General features: G+C 40.6%; 2 protein-coding genes across 4 annotated transcripts in view; one reads left to right on the forward strand and one right to left on the reverse strand.

Annotated features, from left to right (window-relative positions):
- Window positions 1-12439, forward strand: part of TMEM37 (transmembrane protein 37) — a 48754-nt gene that overhangs the window by 4872 nt on the left and 31443 nt on the right. The window contains exon 2 of one of the 2 annotated variants that reach the window (XR_010066828.1): window positions 405-1919. Coding sequence is in view for 1 of the 2 variants with exons in the window: in XM_063288732.1 (XP_063144802.1) it covers window positions 405-977 (573 nt within the window). In the remaining variant the exon portion in view is untranslated. Of the gene's footprint in view, window positions 1-404; window positions 3776-12439 lie in introns of those variants that run through there. The other variant, XM_063288732.1, reaches the window with a different exon arrangement.
- The window catches only part of SCTR (secretin receptor), a 36430-nt gene continuing 31783 nt past the window's right edge, over window positions 7793-12439 (reverse strand). For both annotated transcript variants that reach the window (XM_063288730.1, XM_063288731.1), the window contains exon 13: window positions 7793-8154. In XM_063288730.1, the coding sequence (XP_063144800.1) occupies window positions 7993-8154 (162 nt within the window). In that variant the 3' untranslated portion in view covers window positions 7793-7992. The remainder of the gene's footprint in view (window positions 8155-12439) is intronic.

Here is a 12439-nt window from a genome sequence, read left to right on the forward strand (position 1 = left end):
TTGGCATGCCAAAAATCAGAGTTTGTTTTCTGTTATTTAAAAGAGATACAGTATGGTAACTTTATATAACCCTCAGTCTGTTTTCAGAAATTCTGCAAGTTAGACCTTTGCTAAGAGAACCTGCTCTGTCACCCTGTGGGACAGAGAGAAAGACTAGCAGAAAGATAAAGAATCAGAGAAAAGGGAATGTCAGAAAGAGAGAATACAGTATGCATGGCCTGACTCACTTTGGGGCCTGACTCCATAACTACTGTCTGTCTCAGTTCCTGCCATCACAGGCACTCTGGCTTTCAAAAGATAATCCCAGGGGGATGCAGCTCTTAACAAAATAGTCTGTTCCACCTCAACTACAGCTAAGTTCCTTTTTTCTTTTCTTCTTTTTTCTTTGGGAATTTATCCTGAAGACCCAGTGGTTACTTACTCATAGAAGACCAAAGAAATCATTCTTTGAGACATTTATCCGGGGCCTGATTATCCTCTGCGTTGCAATTGCCATTGTTCTATTGTCCATTGCAGTATGTGATGGCCATTGGCTTTTTACAAAAGGAAAACTCTTTGGGCTGTGGCATTTCTGTACCATTGGAAGCAACAGCACCTTGAAATGTACCACCGATCTCTCTGTGACCAATATCAGAGGGATAAGCATAGGAATGACATTTGCAAGAAGTATGGCGTCTTTTGCTGTTGTTGTTGCAATCTTTGGCCTGGAACTTCTCATGGTCTCTCAAGTCTGTGAAGACATCAACTCAAGGAGAAAATGGTCCATGGGCTCAGTCCTCATTCTTTTCTCATTTCTGCTGTCATCTGCTGGAGTGGTGAGCTTCCTAATCCTTCTGAGGGACTATATCACTATCACAAGTTTTACGTTAACCTATTGGTGTGAATTTATTGCAACATTCCTTTTCTTCCTTAATGGAATCAGTGGACTTCACCTTAACAATCTAACCTTTCCATGGAACAGAGTGAGAAAAAATTAACATGATGAACAGCAGCTCAACCAAATACCCTGAGAATATATTGTTTGAGAAAGACACCAAGGGGGTTGTTTTTGAGGGGAATTGTTCAGTTTTGTTTTGCTTATAGCATAAAAGATTTCCAACAGCTTGCCACTTTCTAGAGGATGTCTCCAAACTCAGTTGATAATGGATGCTGAGTACTGGAAATGGGAAATTATAACCTGTTGGGATTTTAAATAATGCATCTAACCATAGTAATGGAATAGCAAAAAGTAACTTGCTTAATTTAAAACTCAGTTCATAAGGTTCAACGTCCTTAGTCCAGTTACAGTCATTATCCTTTAAGTGTCTCACTGAAATAAATAAGACAACAAATCTCACTATTTTCAACTGGGTTGGGTGGGGACCAAATTCTGTAGCCAAGTGGAATAAGACAATGCTGTGTGAATGTGTTTTGTTCTCACCCTACATTTCCATGTTTGTGTTCTTCATATCCGTAATTAGGATCACAAGAAACATTTGTACTATGCAGGGCATAGGGCACTGCCAACTAGAACTTCTCTTTCAAATAAACACAAATATTGCATGTTCACATGACCAGATGTAAGCCACTATTAAAAGCTATGCTTATTATTTCTTTCATTGGCAAATATGATTTATAAACCATGCCAGCACTGTATGCATTTTCTAACGAAGTAAACTGGATCCTAAGATCCTTTACTGCTGAGAAGCAAGCTATCCATCTAATATAATCTTTTAAAAAGAGTCCTGTGCTATTGCAGTTTAATGAATGGCGGTGGAGAGTCCACCCCTTCCTGCAAGCTAGAAATACTTTTTCATAGAGACATCTCAACTCCATTGCTGTGATATTCTTACCACAGAGGATGTAACTACAAAATGCCCTGTTCAATTTATTCCTGCTTTTCAAAATTACAGAAAATTAAGTTTTTATCCTTCTAAAAAGTACATTCTTAGCTAAGAATATAGGGTCAACCCTATCACCATAGATAGCATTTGCTTGGATATATATAGTGGTAAAAGTGGAAGGAGACTCATATACTCCTTTTTTGACATATAGCTTGTAAGATTGCCCTAAGACTTTCTTACAGTATGAATGAAACAAATTGTAAATCAGATTTAGTGTAAGTTTAGAGCATTCATTCTCTATTGTTCAGTGATAACTTGTGTCCTTTATTATATTCTGTAGTTTCATAATTTTTTACTATAACAATAATGCATTAAGTTCAGTAAACTGGGGACAGTTGTTGCTATTTTTAAAAATTTTAAATGTTTGACTCCATCCCTGTGGATTTTCTACTTCTAAATATCCCATATTATCAATCCAAATTTTCCATTATTGTCAACAAAAAAATTCAGTAGCATTAGAAATGCACAGATAAGATGTCAAATTGTCGATGGAGAAATTGCACTGAACCATTGTTTTTGAAAGAACCACTGTATTGCAGTAAAGCTGCATGTCTGATTGAATTCTGAGTTCACTAATTCTTATTTATACTTGTGTCTATACAGCTGGCTGTAAGACTATTTAGGAATGCCCTACCTGTTCTTCTAAGTTTACCTCTAAAATGTTTGAAGAAGTTTCCAAGCCATCTTCAGCTAGGAATAAAGAGTCAGTATTTTGATAGTCTAGACAAGCTTCCCCCAATCTGGCGGGGTCGGATTAAATGCCAAACCCCAGCCAGCATTGCATAGGCTGCCTTGGGCAATGGGAGTTGTAGTGCAATATATTAAAAGGACCCCAAATGGAAAGAATGTGCTTGTCAATTAATTATTTGATTATTCATATGCCATGCTAACATGCTACTTTATATGTTTACCATGACCAAAAGAAGATATTCCATTCACTGTCCCTTGGGAAGATCTTGGCACTTCACTCAACTTGCATTTTTATTATTACCTCTCATGAATGGTTAGGCTTTGCACAGTTGAAGAACATGAGATGTCACTACAGTGAAGTATCTCCAAATCCTTCCCAGGGTGAGGGATGCCCTGAGATTAGCAAATCCCATCTATCTGTATGGTTTTGTGGTCTATATAGATTAAATTGTATGAATCTGAAGGAAGATACATTTGTTTGATTGGAGCTTTGATGTTTTCACATTGAGAATAGTTTTTAAAAACAATAGCTTTTTTTCCTCAGTTGCCAGATGTCTATCATGTTACTAATTTCATTCAACAGCTTTCCCAACCATCTTGTGAAGAAATTTGAACTTGCCTTGAAAAAAAGAATCTGCTAAAGAACTTAAGACAAACTCTGATCTCTGTGGACCTTTCTAAATGGTTAGCCTGCAATACAACAAATGTGAAATTCTTCCAGGTTTCTTGGATGATATACTGCTCGTGTCTGCTGTTGTATTGTTTTCATTTTTCTTGCACTGATTATTTCATCCTTTGCCTGGAATTTCAGCTCATGTTCAAAAGGTTGAACACTCTCTTCTCATGGGCTAAATGAATGGCCATCATCCTTGCCTTTCAAAAACGATGGTTCTGATTAAATTTGGCCTTCAAAACTATCCAGTTGCAGTACTTTAGAGACCACTTGTAAGCTGGTCAAAAGTTGAAAGAGCTATAAATACTATTTACAGTTGACTCTTCTTTGTCCTATTAAAGGCCATTTGCCGGTAAATGCCAGAGAGTGTTTGTTTAGGTGATCTTTATCTCTAATAATTATTGTTTTATTAAGTAAGTTATAATATGTAAGCTTTTCTAAACTGTTTTCTACAAACTATAAAAGAAAATTGGAAGATATCTAGGATCTGAATGTCAAATGTTCAATAAACTACTTTTTAAATGGATAATTCTAGTCACCTATAAATGTCACAGCTGGGATACATATAGCAAATGCAAGTGAATATCTATGCACATACATACATCCCTGTATTTCCACTAAATGATACAGAAAAGGAGATGGAAAAGATTCTCAGAGAAATCAGAATTTGATCTTTAAAAACCTTTGTAAAATAGATGTAAACTGATAACTTCCTTGCTGTGCAAAACTACAAAATTAGAAAAAAGGGATGTAACTTAAGAATTTTGAGCAGAGATTCATTAGATAGTAAAGTGTGCAGAAATGAAATGCAGTGTGCTTGCTCACTAGACCATTAGAGTTAAAACATTCCTGAACAATGTATTTATCCAGAGTGTTTCCTGACTTTTCTCTAATTAATCCTAGAATGACTAGATGAGTTTTTAAAATAAAAACTAAGACTATAAGCAGTAAAATATACCTGGCAGTATATTTTACTGCTTTCAGCTTTGCATGGTACATAGTTGTTGGACTATATGATCCCACATGCAGGGTACTTAGCAGAAGAGACTGAATTTCTTCAGAAAAAAATAGTGATCCGGGTATACCACATGGTGGAGATATACACCTTCTAGAAATAAATAGCTACTGAAAGATGCTGTCTCCCTTACTCATGCTGAAGAGAAATCCAACATCTCTGAATAGCATGAAGTTGAGGAAGGTTGAGGTAAGACACTTTATGCATTGATCAAATCGAACCAGGAAATTCTGTTCAGATAGTAGACAACATCTTCATTGAATATTTAGCTTAGGCTTGTAAATCATGACAATTTGTTCAGTAAAGGATTGCTTCAAAATAGTCATAGTAGGCAAGATAGACATGTCAAAAATGACTCATGGAGTATTGGTAGGGCTATCTATCTGCCAATGCGTATTATTTAGTCTTCTCAGACTTTTTGTCTGCAGCAAATGTGCATATTAAAGTATGCATGTTTATTTACACACTCACAAAAGGTGGGGTGGGGGAAAGAGAGCACACAAGATGGAAGCTTGGCCAGAACTAAATTGACATAGATGATGCTTCTTGCCATTTGTGCAAAGTTTGACGTAAGACAAATAAAAGCTTAAGGATGATGAGGCTAAATTAAGAAAGACCCTAATTTTAATTACTCCAGTAATTCCACATATTTATGATACTTCTCCCTGTGTGATGTTCTATTATCAGGACAGACAACCATCCAAACATGCTGGGAAGATGTGTGACAGCTCCCCTCTCCTCCTACCTTGGGGTCTGTTTACTGATCTCTCACTTGGAGCTAACAAACAAGTTGCTTTACTTTTGAATTTCTGTTCAGATAACCAAGTATACAAACACAACTTTATGGCTACACATCACATTCCAGATAGTGGTTGATACCAACAGAACCTACCACCACTAATGGTCTTGCAACAAAGGCACGAAAGAGTCTAGGGGTGGCACAGGGTTGGGTAGCCAGAGGCCACTCTGGGAGATAAATGAAGCAGCCACCTCAGTGGGTTGGTTCTCAAACTTGGTAGCACCCTAACATGACAGATTAATTTGTGTGATGCCCATCCCACGAATAAAACTAATGATTTCATTGGCATTGGACAAGAAATAAATGTATAGCTTTTAATAACTGAATTTTAATTTAGAAGTCACAAGGGTTATTTACATATTTATAATTGAGATTTATAAGGCCACACAACCCAAACACAGTTACGTTTGCTGTATCTAGCAATTATCCATTAAGAGCTTGGGCAGGCAATTTAAGGAGAAAAGCCCAGACTGAGTTTTGACAGTGTTCCCATTTTGCTTGTACAAGCTTAATCAGATTTTTTTTTAAAATGTACCCCCTCCCCTCTAAGTTACATGAAACTCTTGGGGGAGGATCATGGTCACAGCTGTCAGAACTGCTTATCTTTATACTCTTGGGTGTAAAGCTATGTGAGAATGGGGGTTGATTTGTTTTTATGCTTTACAGAGTGAAACCAAGTGAAAACCAAGCAATACAAAAGGGCTCTGGTTCCCCCCACCCCCCAGCATTATGCAGGAGCAGAGGTTGGATTAAATGATCTCCAGCCATTGCAGGCTATAATCAGGGGGGAAAAAATCTTAATGGGAAGAACTGTTCAACAATAGATCAGCCAGCTTAGACGGATTTTCTTTGTTTACACTGAAGTTTTCATCTGTTCTCCACCATAACATGACAAAAACCTATGCTGACAGTTTTCAGCTTTAAGTACCATGAAAAGAAGATGCTAGGTGGACACCCCCCACCCCCGCAGCACTAGGTCAAAACCAAACAAACTAGAACTTAGTACAATGTGTGAAGTCAACCATAGAAAAAACAAAATGGGCAGAATATAGCTGTAGGTTCTGTGTGAGATGTCTAAATGTTTCGGGAGTGTCCAAGAATCCTGGACCACAACTCCCACCATCCTTGTACACATTGGCTTATGACGACGAGAGTTATAGTCTAACACACCTAGGGGCCACCAGCTTGTGGCAAGCTGGTGTAAGGGGGAAGAGAGCCCAGAAAGTTCATTGTCGGCTCTGGCTGCCCTCGGAGAGAAAGTGATTTTTTGGTGTGGTCAGATGCAAACAGCTCCTGCAGAACAAAGAAATCCGTCTCCCATCAGGCTCTGGCTCTTGCATTTGCATCATATGGCCCAGAAGTATTATGACTACTGATAAGCTACAACAGTATTTTCACTGGGGAGACACTTGGCACGGGCAGCGGTTAAACAAGAATCAGATGCAATAATACAAGAACACATGCCTAAATTTCACAGTGGAATGATTCCACAAAGCAGCTGTATTGCCCTAACCACAGAACAATACTGAAACCATGTCAGATCAAGCCACTGCCTCTATCAATATTCACTGATAAAAATACACAGAAGCAGAAGACAGACATGAACTACTGACACTAGTTTGAACATTGTACAGTGAACTTAAATACTTTGGGCAAGTTTCTCCAGAGAAGGTTTTTCACAAAAAACACAGCTACTGCAAATGCTACTCATGTGCTGATTATTACAGAGATTAAGTAGCTAAGAAAGCACTCTTGCAACAGATTGATCAGGTCCTTCAGATAGGATATAATGAGAAACAAGCAATGGAAGGCAGGGATGAGGAACCCTCCAGATCTTCCTAGACTCTATCTCTCATCAGTCCCATTCAGCATGGCTAATGGTCAGAAATGCTGAAAATTGTAGTCCCATAGAATTGGGAAGAGCCACAAGTATACAGAGCCAACGTGGTGTAGTGATTAAATGCACCAGGCTAGAAACCAGGAGATGGTGAGTTCTAGTCCCACCTTAGGCACAAAGCCAGCTGGGTGACCTTGGGCCAGTTACTCCTTCTCAGCCCAGGAAGCAGGCAGGGGCAAACCACTTCTGAAATCTTGCCAGAAAACTGCAGGGACTTGTCCAGGCAGTCACCAGGAGTCAACACTGACTCAAAGGCACATGCACACACACAGGTATATGCCTGGCACCTCCCAAACTCATTAGAGCTTTGTAAATCAAAAGCAATCCCTTGAATTAGGCTCAGAAAACAACAGGAAATCAGGTCAGAAAAACAGACATGAGATTTTCTTATCTTCCTGATCACACTTCTGTCTTAAATGAAGCTACACAGCAGTCTCTCATGGAGTGACTTGTAGTCTAGCTTCCAGGTGGCAGTCCCAGGTGGCAGTCCCAAAGCGAGACAGAGCCATAATCAGCTCTCAAGAGGAGGTCGTAAAGGCCATTATGGCAGCCAAGTTGCCAAGATCCTCAACAGCAAACTCATAAGTCCACCCAGTTCCTAGCAAAATCCCTTGACCAATTTTGGGTGTGGCTTTGATGCTAAAGGGATATTTCTTCTCTTTGCAGGAAAACTTGCACTCTATCCTGTTCACACATTTTCCCAAGAAATATAACCAGTTTATAAGTCAGAGTCATATTTTGTCTAAAGGACAATATTGTTCAGAATCAACACTCCGATAAGAAATCAAAAAGAGAAGAGAGCATATAATCTCCTGAAGTGTGAAGTGATCTTTTCACACATCATCTTTGCAAAATAATCCATGTGATAGCAAGGTTCGGTCCATAGCCTAAGTCAGGCTGTAGGTAGAATTAACAACTAGCTTTTAAGTCCTGAACCACAATGCCTGATTAGGTGAATGAAAGTTTCTAATTTCCTCTGAGTAATTAGCATATTCTTGTCTGCACTGGAAGCCTTCACATTTTACTCAGAATTGGTTAAGAAGGTCGTCTTTCCTCCTGAGGACCAGGCTTTGCCAGCTGCAAGACTTGAGTGAGCCCACTTACTTCATTTGGAAACAAAGAGCTGTGATGCTTGTGGGAACCGAGATGCTTCCTTAAGTGCCACTGCCACCACTTTCTGTGAAGCTCCTGCTGGACCTGAACAAAAACTTTCAGTTTAGTAAGAAGGTTCATGATTACCTTAAGACAAAGAGGAGGCTCTCTCCCTGTCCAATGTGTGGGGGTCAGGTCAAAACCTTTGCAGTCAATAACAAGGGCAAATCACTCTTGTGCACTATCCTGCCCTGATGATGTGTGATTAGCCACTACCTGCCTGCAGAGGAAGGAAGCAAAGCCAAAATAGAGACAACCAATTGCAGTCCCATGGGTATGCAAGTAGAAAAGGGGAAGACAAGGGCAAAGGAAAATCAAAAGCCCCATAAATGGAGAAATGTGGTGAAGAACCAAGAAGAAGAATAGGCTGAGGTCTCCTAAAGCCTGACTAGTCTGTTGGTTCCTGTTCTACCCAACACTCTTTCTCCATTCAGACATGCCCTGAAAAAAATGGTGGTGAGAGACAAAGCAAAGTTCGTACTTAAAGTCTTCTAGGAAGATCTCTAAGAACTTTCCCTAATCCCCATCTTACTCTTTTCTTCCCCCCTTTCCCTTATGTTCCCTTCTCCCACCCAGGTTTAGAATATTATGATGAATTTAGTAATCATGTGTCAACTTACAGTGATTAATTTTGAACTCTTATTTAACCATTTAAAAAAAGCAAAAGGGTGTAATTTGGTCTGATTCTTAAACTTATGTTTGCAGTTTACTCAAACAAACATAAAAGAAAAAAGATGTGTGTTTTGCATAGCTGTGGAGTAGCCATGCTAGAGAGAATAAAATGGATCACTGAGAAAAATATCAAATAAATACAAGAAAACCGGGAAGTGGTTTTCCCAGAGTTGACAACTGGGTGCAAAGTCCAACTGCTGAATGTGAGTAGCCCAAAGGGATGATCTCAGACTGTGGACCACTGACTGTTACCAATAGTAAATGTGGGTAGCTCAAGAGGTATAACCTACTGACAGATTCATATCAGAAGACATTCCCAGAGTAAAGGGCTGCCTGACTAACCCACATTTATAGGACACCTGGAAAAGGGATTCCTAGAGGGTGGAGTGACTGACTTGTCCCATAGCATATGTGTGTGTGAGGAAAGTGAGACTATGCGAAAACATACACCCAGCCCCAAGCTGGGCTCAACACTAACAACATGCATATCAAACTTGCTTCAAAACGCCTTTTCAGCTTCAGAGCCAAAGTGCAGCACATGGCAGAATGTACTGGCAGGGACTGTTTTATTTGCCTTATTATAGGGTCAACAGACACTTTCAAATGGCCCTGTTTCCACTCTCCAATTCCTCCAAAACGTTTTGAACTCAGTTGCGTGTGATCATCTTCACCCTCTGCTGAGAACTGGAGGGGACCAGCATGAGACAGTCAGAGCATCCTACAGCCAACCAATGGAGTGCAAAAACAGTGCAAAAATTATCATTCAGTAAGTTCACAACCCCAACCCCAAACTACAGCCACTCCTGGAGTAAAAAAAATCTCATCCCCACTAAGGAGAAAAAATATATATATATTACTGCTCTCTTCTTCTCTGGGCATTTGGTTCTTTTCCCTAATCTGATCTGTTGGAGTTTGGCCTGCACACACATTTCCAGTGAAAGCAGTGATGGTGGCATGACATGGAAGTTTAGCAGCCAGATGCTTTTTTCCAACTTGGTGATAGGTCAAAGTTCAGTACAGGCTGTTGATACCAGCTAGGAATATCAAAAGAGCTTTTCCAGGCCTAGCTAGCAATTGCCTGGAAGTTTTAAGATTGGGTTTGCTGATAAAGATGGCTTATATAACTCTAGCAAATCAAGCCTTTTACAGGGATTGTGAAACCGATTAGAAGCTGACCAGAAGGCACATTACCTGGTAAGGCAGCCTGTCAATTTGACCAGACAGCTCCAAGTTCTGGTTTCAGGAGGGGGTATGAGGCAAGAACTCTAGCAAATGAGAAGACAAAGCGTCCTCAAGCCCCCTGGAGTTTCAAGGATGATTTGGCCATTTCTCTTGTGCTGCAGTTGGCTGGAATTAAATCAGCAAAGTTGCCCAGGACAAAGGTTGCTGTGAGAACGTAGCCTGGAGATGCTTTCAAAGGGATGCCAGAGTCTCCTGTGGAAGTCCCCATGGCTCCTCCCTGGCTTCTCTGCTTCCTGGTCTGAAAGACTTTCACAGGAACATTTTCCCCCATCCCAATTTCTTTCTGGAGAGACAGCAGTCAGCTAGGGAGATGCTTGTACAACAAAGGCTGGGGCATAAATCCACATCCCAATCACAATAACTTCAAATAAATGTTCTTCTGGTTTGAGAAAAAGAATTCAGAACCAGTTTCTTTCCCACCAACCTGGACAACAATGATTTATAAAGCACTTTGGGGAGGGGCAGCATGAGCATGGAATAAAAAAAGGGGGGACCCCAACTTGTACAAGATCCCCTCCATCAGATTTGCAACTGGAGGAAAGGACAGATCCAAAAGAACTTCAATAGCCCGTAATGGAGCCCATTAGGAAACATGGCCTGTGAAAAGACATTGGCTACATATTCCCACTGTGGTCCTAAAGAGCAGTGGTGTCACTTTTTTTTTCCTTTCATCTGCTCATGTTCTGTGCATTTAACAGGAGTTTGATGTTTGATGCTCCAAAACTGGAGAAATAGTAGTAAAGGTGACCAAGGAAACTTACAAAAAATAGAAAGCTCTTCTCTTTCCATTAGCTTCTATTCCACACAGCTATGGCCCTTTCCCCACTTGATCCTAACCAGTGCATAAACATGCCCTTGCCCCACGTTTTTCTCCGGCTCCATGACATGCCTTCAGCAAAGGATCATTACCTTGTTGTGGTGCTGGAGCTTGAGCACCTCAGTGATGCCATGAGCTAAACCGTGAAGGGCCACCCAAGACGGGAAGGTCATGACAGAGAGGTCAGACTAAATGCGATCCCTGGGGAAGGTAATGGCAACCCACCCCAGTATTCTTGCCGTGAAAACTAAATGGATCAGTACAACCAGAGATATGTCAGTATACCATCGGAAGATGAGACCCCCAGGTCGGAAGATGGTCAAAATGCTACTGGGGAGGAACAGAGGAGGAGTTCAACTAGCCCCAGACGTGATGACGCAGCTAGCTCAAAGCCAAAAGGACGGCTAGCGGCCGACGGTGCTGGTGGTGAATGGTGAATCCGATGTTCTAAGGATCAACACACCATTGGAACCTGGAATGTAAGATCTATGAGCCAGGGCAAATTGGATGTGGTTATTGGTGAGATGTCAAGATTAAAGATAGACATTTTGGGTGTCAGTGAACTGAAATGGACTGGAATGGGCCACTTCACATCAAATGACCACCAGATCTACTACTGTGGACAAGAGGACCACAGAAGAAATGGAGTAGGCTTCATAATTAATAGTAAAGTGGCTAAAGCAGTGCTTGGATACAATCCAAAAAACAATAGAATGATCTCAGTTTGAATTCAGGGCAAGCCATCTAACATCACAGTGATCCAAATATACGCCCCAACCACAAATGCTGAAGAAGCTGAAGTAGAGCAGTTCTATGAGGATCTGCAGCACCTACTGGACAACACACCTAAAAGAGATGTTATTTTCATCACGGGAGACTGGAATGCTAAGGTGGGCAGTCAAATGACACCTGGAATTACAGGTAAGCATGGCCTGGGAGAACAAAACGAAGCAGGACATAGGCTGATAGAATTTTGTCAAGACAATTCACTCTGCATAACAAACACTCTCTTCCAACAACCTAAGAGATGGCTTTATACGTGGACTTCACCAGATGGACAACACCGAAATCAGATTGACTACATCCTTTGCAGCCAAAGGTGGCGGACATCTATACAGTCAGTAAAAACAAGACCTGGAGCTGACTGTAGTTCAGATCACGAACTTCTTCTTGCACAATTTAGGATCCGATTAAAGAGATTAGGGAAGACCCACAGATCAGCTAGATATGAGCTCACTAATATTCCTCAGGAATATGCAGTGGAGGTGAAGAATAGATTCCAGGGACTGGACTTAGTAGATAGGGTCCCGGAAGAACTCTGGACAGAAGTTCGCAACATTGTTCAGGAGGTGGCAACAAAATACATCCCAAAGAAAGAGAAAACCAAGAAGGCAAAATGGCTGTCTGCTGAGATACTAGAAGTAGCCCAAGAAAGAAGGAAAGCAAAAGGCAACAGTGACAGGGGGAGATATGCCCAATTAAATGCAAAATTCCAGACGTTAGCCAGAAGAGATAAGGAATTATTTTTAAACAAGCAATGTGCGGAAGTGGAAGAAGACAATAGAATAGGAAGGACAAGAGACCTCTTCCAGAAAATTA

Source organism: Candoia aspera, chromosome 1 (genome assembly GCF_035149785.1).
Source record: "Candoia aspera isolate rCanAsp1 chromosome 1, rCanAsp1.hap2, whole genome shotgun sequence".
NCBI lineage: Eukaryota > Metazoa > Chordata > Lepidosauria > Squamata > Boidae > Candoia > Candoia aspera.